Source organism: Paroedura picta, chromosome 5 (genome assembly GCF_049243985.1).
Source record: "Paroedura picta isolate Pp20150507F chromosome 5, Ppicta_v3.0, whole genome shotgun sequence".
Classification (NCBI taxonomy): Eukaryota; Metazoa; Chordata; class Lepidosauria; order Squamata; family Gekkonidae; genus Paroedura; species Paroedura picta.
Window position 1 is genome coordinate 77,536,630 of NC_135373.1, and position 16,948 is coordinate 77,553,577.

At 37.1% G+C, this 16,948-nt stretch overlaps 1 protein-coding gene across 3 annotated transcripts in view; it reads right to left on the minus strand.

The window, feature by feature from the left end:
• Positions 1-1,132: 1,132 nt before the first annotated feature.
• Positions 1,133-16,948, minus strand: part of SLC38A1 (solute carrier family 38 member 1) — a 76,370-nt gene continuing 60,554 nt past the window's right edge. For all 3 annotated transcript variants that reach the window (XM_077338648.1, XM_077338649.1, XM_077338650.1), the window contains one exon: positions 1,133-8,700. In XM_077338648.1, coding sequence (XP_077194763.1) covers positions 8,623-8,700 — 78 coding nt within the window. In that variant the 3' untranslated portion in view covers positions 1,133-8,622. The remainder of the gene's footprint in view (positions 8,701-16,948) is intronic.

Consider the following 16,948-nt stretch of genomic DNA (forward strand, 5'->3'; position numbering starts at 1 on the left):
GAAGCCACCAAAGTATCCAGTTATCTTGGTTGCCAGACTTTAGTCTAATAGAAACAGCAGAGAATCCATCAACAGAATCCATTCACCTATAGTATAAAAAAGAGAATCTGAAGTATTACATCCTTTTTGTGGTTTTTAAGAGAATATGTAAAAGAACAAATAGCTAGTTAAGATTTAAGGAACAAGCAGGAATAAAAAGAATAGCAGTCTCTTGGGCATCACTTCAGGGGCACGTTCTCTCTCTCATTGATTCCATGTCCTCTTAAGCCGAAAGGTCATAAAACTTTCCATGAAGTTTCTCAGAGCAGCATCCCACATTGTACTGACTGTACTAGCATAAACAAGTTCAGCAGGCAAAATTAGCTCCTTCAGACAGACAGTATGACCTCTAGAAATGCCACAGTTTTCAGGAATGCTGGGCAAGATGTCATATTCAATGAAAATGTTTAAAGCCTCAAACACCAGAATAGTCAGTTCTAGGGCATCATGCTGTGACTATCCATTACAAACATCTTTGCTCTAGCATTCTGCACCAGTTGAAGATTCTGAATACCTCAAGGGCAGCCCAACACAAACTGCACTGTAGTAATCTAATCCAGATGTAAACAGTATATACTATAGTGGCCAGAGTCCCCCTCCCCCTGGAAAGGATGCAGCTGGCTAACCAGTCAACGCTGGCCAAAAAACACTCCTGCACAAAGTTGTTACCTGTTTATCCAAAAGTAGTCCTGGGCCCAAGAGTACTCATACTACATACTTGTTGCTTCAAGGGAAATGCAAATCCTGGATGACACCTTACAGGTAAGTCCTAGGTCCGACCTTCCAGTCACTAATAGCACATCAGTCTCATCAGAATTAAACTTCAGTTTATTAGACTACATTCACTCCAAAACTGCCTCCAGACACAAGTTCAGGGTTTCTACAGCTTTTTGGGGTCAGCTGGAAGTGTGAGATACAGCTGAGTGTCTTCCACAGGCTCACATCACATGTGGGGAGCACCATAACTTATTGATAGAGCATGAGGTCTGAGGTCCAGGTCATCCACATATTGAGGACAACCCAGATTAAACTGTGGTTGACCTTACCCGGTGGTTTTAAGTTGATGTTAAAAAGCATAGGGGACAAAGATATAACAGATTTCAGACTTGATTGCAGTGCTTTATTTACACACAACATAATTTACAAGAACGTTAAATATGAACAATACAGAGAATGACGACATGGGCCAGAGCAACATTTTAATAACCAGCTAGATATCATTAATACCCAAATATAGTTTAGGATTTCAGAAAGAAGATCTAATGTAAACAATCTAAATTCAGTTTTTGAAGAAAAATTTTTTTTCTAAAGAGATTCTGTTTGGTGATCTGCAGTGCCAAAGGGAGAAAGAGATATAGTAATCTGACATGCAACTATTTAGAAATCTTTCCATTGAAAGATGTGCTCATGTTTAAAACCGTAAGAGCTTGTCCTTTTTCAAAACAAGCCTGGAACATGTTCAAGAATTTATTTGAAATCATTAGGATACCACTGAAATACTGAATAACAACATACTGCACAGGTTTTAAGTATGTTACATAAGGTATTTGAGATCACTTATAAAATGAAGGAGAAATTCAGATTCATGTATGTGCTGAGAGCATAGAAAGGTGTTCCCAGTACTATTAAACAGCACAATCCAATTCCTTCTAAATCATAGATTACATCCTAAGAAACAAACCAAATAATCTGAGTAATTAGCAAAGTGCCCTAAAGGATTTGTTAAAAACATGAGACAGCATATCCGTGGACCCTATACACAGAACTGTTTTGGGCAGTAACAATATCATGTTTGTTACAGCTGGCTGTGATCTAAAGCTCCACAGGACTCCATCAGAGAATGCCCTTTTTTGTTTGGGGCCAGCAGAGTATGCCTTTTTTTGTTTGAAGTAATATTTTACACTGACAATTCTATTATATTGATGGAGCATTCCCTGCTAACAATGAAGCACTTAATTCATATAACTGGTTAGTAGTCATTACATCTAACTGATAGAAGGGAGGAGCAATTATGTTATAAGCCAACTCCCCCCCCCCATGCTTACTTTTGGGCACTTCCTTAATGCCTGAAATGAGCATATAGAAAGTATAGTATTCTGTGTATGTACAGATAGATGAGAAAAGGGGGAGGGATGGTTTCCATTCAGCATCTTAGAATTTTAACATTTTGAAAAAGCATTTAAAAATACTCAGTCTGTGCCACATTTTTTATCTCTCTGCTTCTATCTCTGATTCTGTCTCTGTACAACATTTTTGTTTTCCCACCATGCTCCTAGTGTCATGGAGCTGCACATTTTATTTTCACCATTTCAGGGGCATGTACACAAAATTCTAGGGTAACACCCCTTCAAAATGAATTCTGGACAGCACCAGCAGTCATAGATGGCATCCTGATCAGGAGATATGTGTGGGAAGGATCATAATTTACAGGTAGAGTCTGCAGCATCTACCATGAAAAGAATCCAACTAACAGGGAGGGACTGGACAGACAGCACTCAAGCCAATGGTCTGATAGTACAAGACAGGGTCATTCTTCATATGTATTTCTAAGCCACATAGAAGTCTAGATTACAGTACAAAATATAAATGGATACCTCAAAGGTGCAGCTTTTGTTTTAAATGATCCAGATCAAGAAATATTCAGCAATAAGGACTAATCTCTGGCAATTCACTGGATTGTGCTCTTAGACAAGTGCAACAGTAAACAATGCAAGATTTGCTTTAGGCAACTTAGTTACAAGGTAGAATGATATTGGACAGATTGGAAGGGGCAAAGTCAACTATGTGAAGCTAAGGCTTTGATGCTACTATTCAGATTTGGTTACATAATTTTATATTCATACGGACAGACTATCTCAACACTATCATTTTATGGAGTACATGACTGCAAAAATAGAAAGCATCCTATTTATTTACAATATATATACATACACACAGAAACATTTCCTACAGTACAACACAACTGCATAGATTCTGCTTTTTTTAAAAAGCAAAGAAAATAAGACTCAGGGATGTGTACAGCATGTGAGAGTACTCAAGGTCCCAACAGTCCAGCATTTAACAAAGTCATTCAGTGTTATCATCTTCACATTTGATAATAGAAGGCCATACACTGAGAAACAATGGGCACATTCAGCTAAAAAATTAAAGATGAAGAAGTTATTTTTCAGATGATAGGCACTCTAAAAATGCTTATTTCTAAATGTAATTGGTGGTCAGAGGTCTGCAAGTCTCTCCCCCCCCCCCATTTTTCTCAGGGGAAAGGAATACATTCTGTTTCATGGTTCACAGGACAAAGGGAAGAAAAAATAGATTTCCCCCCTCCGTCTAATCCAGATTGTATTTGGTTTTCAAGGAATAGTGCAATACAGGATCAATACATAGGAACTGTGAGAAGTACATTGCTTTTCCTCTCCCATTTCCCTGGGATAATGTATTGTGGTCTGAATAGGAAGAAAATATGTTTTTCCTGCCACAGACATGATCAAGAAAGACTTCAGTTTGTGCTAGAAGTTTACAGTTGGTAAAGGCCTTTACAGTCAAGCTCTTACAACAGAAGAGCCCTGCTGGTTCAGGACCCTTCCTAGTTTAGTATCCTGTTCCCTACAGAAACAAGCTAGATGTTTCTAAGAAATCCATTCCTACTATTTCAGCAGTGTGGCCTGATTATGGATATGGAGGTTTCATTCCGAATCATGGCAAAGGACCACTGAAACAACAATCACCATGAATTTACCTATCTCTTGTTAAAATCATTTAAACTAAGATTCTAGGCAGGGGAGTGGGAAAGAAAAGATAGGGCAGGTTGTAAATTGAGGCTGGTACAGGACAGGAATGTAGGTGGGATTCTTACTTTCCTTTAAACTTTTCTGTAACTTTAACTATTTAAAATTAATTACAACCTCCTAATTAAGTCATTGTTTTCACTTTGTTAGGTTAGGCTCGCCTGGTCTTGTCAGATGTTGGAAGGTAAGCAGAGTCAGCCCTGGTTATTACATCCATGGGATACCAAGGAAGTCCAGTGTTGCTGGGAGAGGCAGGCAATGGCAAGCCACCTCTGAACATCTCTTGCCTTGAAAGCCTTATGGGGTCACCGTAAGTTGGCTGTATCTTGACAGCGGGAAACTAAAACTAAAAAGGAAGTCATGAAGCCTTATCCAGTGGGGTAATTTTAAAAAAATATAAACTGATTTTCAAACACATGGTATCAACTAGCTGTTTGTCTAACTGTCTTCCTCAATCCCATTTTAGGATCCCATGGGTGCTGTGATCTAGTTCTTTGCACTGCTTACCAATTTACCTGCAACCATGCTACTATGGTATGTATCCCATTATTTCACTCAGCAAAGTCTAAAGGCTTTTTCCAGTGGAACAGCATCTTAATTTGGAAGAAAGCTTCTTAAACTGGAGACATGCCAGTATTATCCCAAGATAATACTGGCTGTCATTAACCTATACTACCATAACAGGGTATTTTTGATATGTTGCTTTAAGACAGGAATCTAGGACTAAATATTGTAAGTTATTTCTGGTCCAGAAATAAATGACTTTTCATACTACCCTTCAAAATGGTCAGGTGGAGAAAACGTTGGTTTTAGAATGGAAACCCAGGTTCAAATCCGTGTTCAGCTATGAACAATACAATATCTTGCTTGGCCTCAGTTTCCCCATCTGTACAATGGGGCTATTATTGACTAATCTCGCAATGTGGTTGTAAAGATGAATGAGGATAATACTTGCAAAGCACTTTAAAGAACTAAGGAAGTGATAAATCTTAAGACACTTTAAAGTTCTACATATACTAAAAAGAGGCAAAATATTTACAATAGCAGTTATGAAAACCATACTACAGGTTAACTATGTACAATTTTATAATTTGAGTTTTTGGTTAAAATATATACAGGTGTCTGAATATCAGTAGGACAAGTGCTCCAGAGTTTAAACTGGATAAAGCAAACACTGGTTGATCCTTAGGGCAAAGGATTGTGGTTCACAAATTTTCCTCATAAAGTGAGGAGGAAAATTTAAAAAAATAATCAAATATAGGCTTCTATACTTAGTAGCAGGCACTGAAATAACTTGGGCTACAAGAAAGCACATATAAGTGCTTTCATAACTGCACCAGAGTCCTGCTTCCATTTTTAGTGGAATATAAACCCTTCTGCTGCATTGGAAGCTGGACCAATTACTGGGCGGGGGTATTTCCAGAAGGCCTGTGCATGCTCACAGATTACCTCATAACTCTTCAGATTGCAACCTCAGTTCAGTTAAAATGTTCTCTTCATTTGTTGCAAATCCGGTCTCTGCAATATGGACACTTAAAACAGAATGACACTTCTATTTCTGTATTGTCATATTCCATACATATGTTCTAGAAAACATTTGAAGTGAAAACATTTGAATTCCCATCCACTTGGATGGGAATTAAAACTTATTTTGGTTGGTTTGTTAGCTCTTTCGCTGGGTGTCCACGCCAACTAAATTTGTCTTTGTTTTGTCATTTCTTCTGTGTTCTTATCAGTTTTAAATCTTTTCCATACAAAGAGTTGAGGTAGAGAGCCTCTTAATTAGGAGATTTCGAATGTACAAGAACATTAGTACAAATGAAAACTTGAATTTACAAATTTCATCTTGGCACTCATTTATCTGCTGCACACATCAAGTCTGGATTTGGACGTTGGTGCCTCAGGGCCTCCATTCAAGGGTATTTTCTCAGGGTATGAGATGCAGGGTGTAATTCCCTGGAAATTAAACTTTAAAAAATTTACAGAGTATTTCTTCTATATATAAAATAAGTTCAAGGACATTGCAATAAAAACTGACATCAGTATACAATGGACTTCAAGGAGATGTAATGAAAGGAAATAACACACTGCACTGTAAACAAAATCTCAGAGTTCAACAGATTTCCATGTTTGTATTACTCCTCAGGCCTGAGTGTTGGGAGCACACGGGATAGCAGATGGATTAAGATCTTGGGAGTCCAAAACTCCCTTCTTCTACGGAAGTTTACTGTGTGAGTTTTTCTTAGCCCAATCTTTGTCACAGGACTGTTGCAAGCATAAAATGGAGGAAGGGAGACTGCTCTATACCGCCCCAATATCCTTGCAGGAAGGGTAGGATAATTTTTTCCTTAGGTAAATGATGAAGAGGATGTTATAAACTGCTCTAGGCTCCCATGTTGGAGTTACTTGATTTTTGGCCAGTGAAACTGTTCCCACTTTAAACTCCCCATTTGTTTAGTGCTTTTATGTATCACTTTTATTTTTTAAAGTTTCCAAAGCAAGTTGAAGCTGTTATCAAGCAGCTGAAGATCAAACAACAACAACCCACAAAGCAGTCTTCCCATAAAACAAAATTAACCTTAAACGAAAGTAACAGTGCCAGGCTGTCCTTTCAAATGCCTATCTATGGCTCTGCCCTCACATCTGGCAAAGTGAAAAGTATCTTCACCAGTTTCTGAAAATGTCAAAGGGAACAGGTAATGTTATCAGTAGAGGTAATTCCAAAGTTCTTAGAAGATAACCTAGGATCTAGAATAACAGAATTTAAAATGGTATTATTTATAGGCCTCAGTTCTTGGGAGGTAGGGAAAGATGTTTCCTGAGGTCCGTGGGATTTAGATGACTTAGATGAATTGGTATTATGTGACAGCATCACCTAGTCAATATTTTGGTAATGGTATTATGTACCAGAAATGATGATTCAGGACTGTTTTCATCGTCCACCTCATGTAGTAATCGAAGTTCCAGAGACCAAAATGGAGGCTCATCAAGATGAAGTGTTACCACATGCATGTCTACATTTGATGGATGGTACTTTCTTCTTATGCTTACCATGCAGCATTAAATCACCATCTGGTAAGCAACTGCTTGGGTAGGTCTTAGTGCACAATAGTAACACCCTCCATAAACTTAGCTGTTTCCCTTCACTACAGTTCTCCTGCCTTCACATGTCTTGCAAGGCTCTTTTTCCCCTGCACTTGCTCTCAGGCACGAAAGGAGATGTGGACTAGGGAGCTCTGAAACTGTGAAACTTGGGCCCCGTGGCTCACACCACTGTTGCATGGGTCACACACACATCACAATCACAAAGAGACAATAATTTCTAACATTAAAATTCTTATATATTTCAGAAATAGCATCAAGGAAATTGTATCTCTGATACCTTTCTCTGTATTTCTTCTGAGACTGACATAATGCATTTCACCTTCTTGAAGGAACAGGGTCCACTTTCTAGATGGATGGTTTGCTGTTGATTTTATCATTGGTCTGAGGCTGATTTTCAGACATTTCTGCAGTTTTTTTGAGTGAAATAAAACAGTATTTTCAGAACTACCCTAGTCTCTTTCTGGCTGACACATACTAGATGTCTTCTGTACTTGTACAGTAATTTGTAATGGGGTGGAGGGATCCCACTTTAACTGTAGTGGCCAATGTCTAGGCAAATCTCTTCTTTTCCAGTATGCTTTTCCAACTGCTAGCCAGACCAAAGGCTCATTACACAGTCATCAATTCTGAAGCTCCAGGCTGGGGATCATGGTTCTGTAATTGCCCGGAATCTTCCTTTACAATTCCTTCATATCCTCAGGGTCCATCAACTTTAACTAGTGTATCTATGGAACTGCCAGGAGTTGTAACAAAATAATACTGGATGTATAAAGATGACTGAGGCTGAATCTTGTATGAGTTTTGCTCACAGATTTGCCGAGAAGTTACACTCTTCCAAGTCCATTGAAATCAGTGGGCTTAGAAAGCTGGATTGTCTAAGTTATTACGTGAATAAGGGCTGGGCTGTATGTTAGCTACATAGATGCATTAGCATAGCTAAGTAGATGCAAAATTATCTCGAGAGAGGCACGTAAACCCTTCTCTAATATTAGGGTTTTTTCCCCCAGGTACGCCAACCAAAAATGAGGGGGTCATCTTACATTCACATACAAGTTACAGTTATGCCCAGGAAGAATTAAAAAAAAATAGAACTATAACACTTTAGGGCCGCATTTCAGCGTTGCCTTTGAGAGCCAGTTTGATGTAGTGGTTAAGAGCGGCAGCCTGTAATCTGGGGAACTGGGTTTGATTCCCCACACATCCACATGCAGCCAACTAGGTGACCTTCAGCCACTCACAGTTCTCTCAGAGCTCTCTCAGCCTCACCTACCTCACAGAATGTCCATTGAGGGGAGAGGAAAGGTAGGCAATTGTAAGCTGCTTTGAGACCTCTTTGGGTAGTAAAAAGTATGATACAAAAAGAAAAGCTCTTCTTCCTTTTGAGTAAATACCAAGGAACAATATTTATAGAACATCCTTCGGTTATTTTAGTGATTTACCACATAGAAATAATATCTACTGCCAATTATCATATCAGACTATCATCATAAACTTAATACTGATGTAGTAGCTTGCGGGTCTGTTGAAAAATAATACTTTTCTAAAACATAATATTAATGTCTTCCTGAATTAAATATGGGAAACTGATGAAGAATGTAACATGTTGACCAAATGGTGAATTTGATGAGTAGCAAAATGGGAATGGTTTCTTCTCAATGTCCGACTGATTTCAATGACCTTCAGCAGTATTTCCTCAATGCACCCAGTCATAGATGACTAGAGGAATGCTCACCAACGAAAACAAGATTCCTAGTGCCAAAAAGAGAGAAACCTGCAACCAAAATGGGAGAATATTTCAGCTGATAGAATTCATGTCTATCAATTGATAATTGGTTTCAACATCAGCACAAATATAAACATGGTAAAGAAAAAAATCCAACAGAATTTTTTTTAACCGTAGGTAAAATGAAATCAAGACTACATAAATATGGATGAGGAAGTAACGTGATTCAGTATGGAGCACTGTCTCATTTCCACTCCTGTTTTAACATGATAACAGTGCAATCTGAGCTGTTACACTCTTCTAAGCTCATTGACTTCAATGGGTGTAGAAGGGAGTAACTGCTGAGGGGACATCATGGGTCCCTCCTCCTAAAATGCTCCCCTCAATCCCCATCTGGGTAGCAGTTCTCTTCTATTGGGTGTTGGCAACTAGGCGGATTAGGGGACGGGGAGAGATTTTTATATTGTTTTAATGTATTATACTTAGTTATTTTTAAACTTTTACTTGTCATTCTGATGTAAACTGCCACAAGCCAGCTGGCCAGGAGCAGCGACCTACAAGTCTAATGAAATGAGAATAAAAATAAATAAATAGTATTGAGCAAAGTATTTCTTTTCCTGAACTGGTTGATTAAGAAGTCCCTCTTTCAGCTAGCTATGTGTTATTTTTGTTACAGCCTGTTCAATATTAATATATCTAGGTTACATAAGGATCTAAACATTCTCAATAATTGTTTTCAAAAAGGAAAAATATTTTAAAGAAATAAATTATAGGGTAGAACAAAAATAGGATATAATAAAAAATCCAGTATCATGAGGGAAAATAAACATAAATATTGGGGAAAATTGAAGTATATTTTTGGCAAAAATAAAACATTTTAGACAAATCTTTATAAAGAAACAATACATTGTTTTCCTTCACAATTGGAGTAATAAGATTAAAGAAAAATATTAAAAGGTAGCAATAAAAATAGTATTTCCTTAATTCCCCCAGTCTTCAGGACCTTTATAAATACTATTTACTTCTGTCAAACATTATGTTTCTTTGATCCAGTATCCACTTAGTTTTTTGTGTTTTCAGACAAACACACAAACCATGTAAAGCATTATTACATGAGTGGATTTTATACAACTTAAATAAGTACCAATTTTGCACGTTGGTTTCCTGAAAATATACCTAATTTCTGAGCCTGTCCAAGCTAGAAGAGAAAAGGTGGAATGCAAGATGATAGAATCACAGAGTTGGAAGGGACCTCCAGGGTCATCAACTACCTGCCCACTCACAGTGACTCCAATTTCATGCCCAAGTTATAAAATCAAAAAATCACCAAAAATCTCCAGAATCCAGAGTATGCAAGGAAGGGCCACAAGAGACAAACACTGACACATCCCTTCCTGCCCACCCATTCATAATCTGCCTAAGTTCATAAAATCAGCATTTCTGTCAGATGACTGTCTTAGCCTAAGTTTAAAAACTTCCAAAGAAGAAGAATCCACCACTTCCCGAGGAAGTATGTTCCACTGAGGAACTGCTCTAACTGTCAGGAACTTCTTCCAAAAATTCTTTTGATTTAATTTCAACCCATTGGTTCTGGTCCAACCCTGGACCATTTGGATATACTGCATGAAGATATGTCTAAGTGATTTGAGTATTTTCTTTCAAAGGAAATTCCAGATTGGGTGATAAATCCATTTTCAGATACTGAGGAAGTTAAGGAATAGTAGAATGCCAATAAAAGTTTTCTGAATCTGATCTTCAAAATGACACTGAGCTGAAGCCAAAGTTTAAGGAAGCATACCAAGAATTTTAGTTACAGAAGGAAATTTCTGGTGGCTATCCTGCACTAGGGACAGCAGTTCAAATCAAATCTTTAATTATGGTAATTGACTAGCCATAGGAAAGAACAAGTAAAATGATACAAAAATAACCATCAGATTACATAAATTGTTCAAGGTTTAAAATTAGCCTTTAACAAAGTGTCCAAGTTGATTTGTCTCATATTTTAAACCAGACAGCTAAGGTAATGTGTTCACTCATCCTATTCTTATTTCAGTATCAATACTTTATGATACTGGCTTTTCTGGCTTTTCCTTATTCTAGTCTGGCTTTTCCTTATTCTAGTAGCTATACTGGTGTAATTGGCGAGTTTACTTGTTAGTGAACTGTTGGAATCCGACAAGGCTAGCTTTAGTCAATGTTTTATCTGGACACGTGGACATTGTGTGAGAATTGAAGCTAACTGTCCAACTCGAATGTGACTGTATACTTGAATAGCACACTGGAATAGTACATGTTTACTTGACTCTGTTGAGCTTCATTACAAATACAATTGCACTTTTTAGTTAAGGATTTATTATATTTTGCTTCAAGTGTGCAGAGTGTAAAGCATTATAGTGTAGCATTATAGTGTAACAAGGTGAAGGATCTTCCATGTTCGGAATTAGTAATGTTAAAAAGGCATCATGACATTTCTATTAAAAATGCCTCAATAACACTTATTCATAAAGAAGGAGGAGATACGAACTCACCCAACTCGTATAGACCAATTTCTCTGCTAAACGTGGACTATAAAATTTTGGCAAAAATCTTAGCAGAAAGACTGAAAAAATGTATCGGAGACGTTATACACCAAGATCAAACTGGATTTATGCCAAGAAGACTAATGAGGAACAACATAAGATTCGTTTTGAATGTGGCAGACTATGTGCGTAAAGAAAAGTTGCAGGCTGCTCTCATATTCTTGGATGCGGAGAAAGCTTTTGACAACGTTAGTTGGGACTTCCTGTTTGAAACACTGATAGCAGCTGATTGTGGTGGTACTTTCCTGGAATTTATCAGACAAATATACTCTGAACAAGAAGCTAGAATATTAATAAATGGAATGCTCACAAAACAATCCATCAAAATAGGTAAAGGCACCAGACAAGGATGCCCTTTGTCTCCACTGCTATTCAATCTGGTACTAGAAATGCTGACAACCAAGATAAGAGCTACAGAGGAGATCATGGGAATCAAAATCGATAATCAGGAATTTAAATTAAAATGTTATGCTGATGATGTAGTTTGTACTGTTATGAATCCAAAAGCGTCAATTCCTCCTCTCCTGGAACTATTGAAAGACTTTGGGCATTATTCAGGGTATAGAATAAATAAGGATAAAACAAAAATTGTTTTACAGGTAATCCCTATAATATCATCTGAGAAACCATTTAGAGATTGGCAAAAGGAATTATCAAAATTTATTTGGCAGGGAAGGAAACCACGAATAAAGTTAATAAATTTGTTTGATAGTAGAGAAAGAAGTGGATTGAACTTACCAAATTTAGAACTGTATTATCATGCTGCAAGTTTTGTTTGGATCAAGGACTGGTTAACGTTAAGAAATAATTATATTTTAAAGTTAGAAGGTCATGACTTAAAATTTGGTTGGCATGCATACCTCTGGTTTGGGAAAGCAGGAATACATCAAACATTTAAAAATCATTGTATAAGGCGGGCACTGTTTAGAACTTGGTCTAAATATAAGAACCAATTGTGGCCAAAAATTCCATACTGGGTGTCGCCACATGAGGCATTATATGGTAGGGAAAAATGGCACTCAGAGGAGTATCTAAAATATAAAGATCTGTTAGATTACTCTGAACAGCAAATAAAATTTAAACAGAGGGAAGATATAACAGTAGCAAGTGGTACCTGCAATTGGTTTCTATATAGACAGTTATATGACAAATTCAAAACTGATAGACAGGTTTATCAGTTTGAAAATTTAAAAAATGAGGCTGATCTGTGTATATATGAACAAGAAGAGAAATTAATTGCAAAGATCTACAATATGTTACTTAAAAAAGACACTGAGAAGGAAGTGATAAAAGAATCAATGATTCGTTGGGCACAAAATATAGGGCACACTATTAAGCTTCAGCAATGGGAGATGGTATGGAAAAGAGATATAAAATTTACATTAGCAACTAATATAAGGGAAAATTACTACAAAATGCTGTATAGATGTTATTTGACTCCGGTATTATTGTCTAAAATATACAAAAATGGTTTAACAAAATGTTGGAAATGTAAATTGGTTGATGGTACTTTTTATCACCTTTGGTGGACATGTCCAGAGGCAAAAAAAATTTTGGGTACCGATCCATCAATATACTCGGAAAATAACAACGCTTGACTTGAAACTTAACCAGAATTATACTTATTAAATATTTTGGATCCTGAAATAGTAAAAGCAAGGAGAATACTATTACTTTACATGATTTCAGCAGCAAGAATAATTTATGCTCAATACTGGAAAAATGAAAAAATACCAAGTGTAAATGAATGGTTGGACAAGGTTAAGGAGTATGCAGAATTAGATAAGTTAACAATATTAATGAGAGACCAAATGCTAGATAGTTTTATAAAAAATTGGGAGCCATTTGTAAATTATCTTAAAAGTAATAAGGTAAATGAGAGTAGTATTATTGGTTATGTTGAATAAATTAGTTGAATAAATGTTGAATAAATTAGTTAAGACAAGGATGAAGTGTATTCTGAAGTAAACATTTATTAGTTGTAAATATGTATTTCATCATATTATTATTTTTAATTAAGGATATATATTATAATTATGAATGGTCAATGAATTATTTAATTGTTAAATTTGGATTTTCAATAATATATTTTGTGCATGTGGTATTCGAAAATTAAGGAACCTGATTTGTAGATGGTTGGGGGTCTTTCCTAAATGTTTTTGTTGTTGTTGTTGTTATTGTATGTTTTTGGTTTGTGGGGGAGGTGTCTTTATTATTAGTTGTTATTGGGGGTTAAGTGGTGTAGGTAGTAATGCTTTATAGATTTTGTGTCTTTTGTGTGCTTGTGTAAAACTTTCAATAAAAATGTTAAGCAGAAAAAAAATTGTTTTACAGGGAACCACAGATCTTGACGTGCAAAATATCAACCGAAAAACCGGATGTGAGACAAATCCCAAATGGGTGAAATATCTGGGAATTTACCTAGACAAAGACTTCCGAGAACTCTTCACTGATAACTATGGAAGACTATGCAACTGGATATCAAAAGATGGAACGAGTCAAAACTGTCCTGGTCGGCTCGAATGGCCACGGTCAAGATGAACTTGTTGCCCAAATTTAACTTTTTGTTCCAAATGTTACCAATAGAGATCCAGGAGAAAACGCTAAGAAAATGGCAATCAGTGATCAATAAATTTATCTGGAGTGGAAAAAGGCCAAGAGTTGCTTTTAAAATATTTCAAGATGTGAAGGAGAGAGGAGGCCAAGGTGTTCCTAATCTAAAACTATACAAAGACGCAGCAGCACTTACATACATAGTGGATTGGATTCGGGAACCGCATTCAAGAGAATTGGTATTTGGAGGAACTGAAGATGGCGCCATAAAGAAAGCTGGACTTCTGTTCAGCTCTTAAGCCATGCCGAGGGTCAGGGGCTTCTGCACCTGGCTGACCTGAACAGATACGCAAATCTGCTCACCGGTCGCCCCAGGAACCGGGAACGGCATCCTGAGGGTCCTACAGATCCGTGGGGAGATAGGAAGACCTCCCTGGATTAATAGCGGCTTGTGCTCAAGGTCACAATGGCGTCTTTGTCGCAAACAACTTTACAAGCTTGAAACGACCAGCCGACCTTACATTCTTCCCAGACCATCATTTACCAGATCGACAGGAGCAGAAGCTGATAGAAGCTGGAATTTGCAACAGTAAGAATTGAAAGCTTTCTGGCTTCTCTCTCTCTTCTCCCACAAGCTCTTCCCTCCCCCCCCCAACCAATTCACAAGCGAATTCCTTCTTTCGCCGAGTGAGAAACTCCCAGCTAATTATACCCATTAACCAAACAAAGAGAGTGCTTTGAAGATTTATGGGTGAAAGTTCAGTGGGGGAATTTGACTTGATACGGAGATCTACAAACTGATAATTTGGGATCGCTCGTGCTCCCGCGAGACCTCACGAGACTTTCTGTTTATAGTTTGTGACTGCCTAGAACTATGGAAGAATTAACTAAGGCACAGCTTTTCCATTTGTTATGCAAAGGAAACTCAGAGATACTGAAAGCAGTCAATAAGCTGGAAAAGGAAATTCGTGGGACTAAGGGGGAGCTTTTGGATGGAGCCCAAGGTCCGGAGAGACCAGCTGATGACGTAGCTCAGCTAACAGTAAATCAAGTGAAACTTCAATGTCTGGAAGTTAATCAACTGGAGGGAGAGAGTGCCAGAGATGTAAAAACCCAAAGTATCTTTAAAGAACCTGGGAAAACAGATTCACGGAAGGAAAGTACCAAAAACCTGGAAGTCTATTCAGAGCAGGAAATGACTCGGATCAGCAAAATAAAAAGAGTCTATTCAAAAGCGACAGCAACTAGGAAGCTATCAGGAGATATTTCTGTGCGACCAGAGGAAGAGATCCAGATTGACAAAGGATTCAGAGCCCCCTCAAAGGCGATTACAAGCAAGAATCAAGTAAGAGATTTCTTTGGCCCTGACAGAAGGACAATCAGAAACACTCTACTATGGAAAAAAACACAATTTCATTTTCTGCGACCACCTGAAAGATGAGCTGAACAATGGAGTATTCTCCTGGCTTCCTGTGAGAAAAATAGCAGTAGCAACCTTTAGGACAGGTCCAATATATGAAGGGAACTGACTTTATATCATTTAAGACAATAATAGAATATATCCTTATAATAGATTATACCCTCCTATGTATCAACAACTACTTTGTTAAGAAAGATGGTAATAACTCCTAGATCAGGATTAATATGCGATGGGAATTGAATATGTATGTTAATATGTATGCCAAAAGAGGATGACAAACCATATTTTATAGGCATTAACAAGACGACAGTAGTAATTCTTGGGTCAGGGCCAATTTATGAAGGAGACTGACCTAATATCATTTAAGATAATAACAGAATGTATTCCTATAACAGATCATACTCTCATATGTATTAACAATCACTTGGCTAAGAAAAATGGTAAAAACTTCTAGACTAGGAATAATATGTGATGGGAACTAAATATCTATGTTAAAAGAGATGGCAAACCATATCAACTGGTCGCTTTTTCTTTACAACTTCTCTGTAAATGCTTTATATAATAATAAACAATAAAATTATTATAAAAAAAAAAGAGAATTGGTATTTGAAAGAAAAACCATGGGTAACAGTTTCCATGAAAGACTATGGCCAGCAGGAAAACAAAAACAAAAAGTAGTAGCAAACACCTGGATTAGTGGGCTCTTGAATGTATGGTCAAGATATAATAAGAGACTATCCCCAGCACCATCAATATTGAAATCGCCAATTGAGGCATATTTTGGGAAAGCTCAACAGAAAAGGCTGACTTGTCTCCAGTACAAAGACTTAATATCAAAGACCGGCAAGTTCAAGGATATACAAACAATAAAGAAAGAAGGAGTAGAAATTCAATGGTTAGAGTACAACCAACTAATATCTAGATTTAAAGCAGAGTTTCAGCAACCGTTAAATCTAGAGGCTCCAATACCAGAGTTTGAAAACCTAGTAATCCAAGACAAACCACATATACAGGGCCAAATATATAAATTGTTATTAAGGTATGAGACAGAAATGGAATGGGTTAAGCCATATATGATCAAATGGATGCAAAATATTGAGACTAATGTGACATAGGAACAATGGGAGCTAGTATGGTCTAGAATACCAAAGTATACTAATAGTCAAATACTTAAAGAATATTGGTATAAAATGTTTTACAGGTGGTATGTAACACCAAAAGTGATCGCTAAAATTGCCAAAAATTGTAACAACAAAAGTTGGAAATGTGATGATAAAATAGGCTCTTTTTTTCATATGTGGTGGAGATGTGAAAAAGTTTATAAGTTCTGGGCAAAAATACATATTATTATGCAGAAAATGTGGGGTCTTAGATTTCCTTTGAAAGCTGAAGCTATGTTATTAAGTGTTCCTCCGCAGTGCCTCCCAACCCACACACAAAGTTTATTCTTCTATGCGACGACAGCAGCAAGACTAGAATTGGCCAAGAAATGGAAAACGCAAGAACTACCCTCGATAGAAGACTGGCTGAATAAATTAGCTGATTTTGCCAAGATGGCTAAACTAACACTGATAGTCAAAGGAAGAACAGAAGAGGCCTTTCAAGAAAAATGGGGCCCTTACCTGAACTATTTAAGAAAATAATACAAAAGGGGATTGAAACGGGGAACTAAATGTATTAAATGAAGAGCATAACCTTTCTTTTTTCTGTACTAACAATGTAGATTGCATGTATTCCATTATCT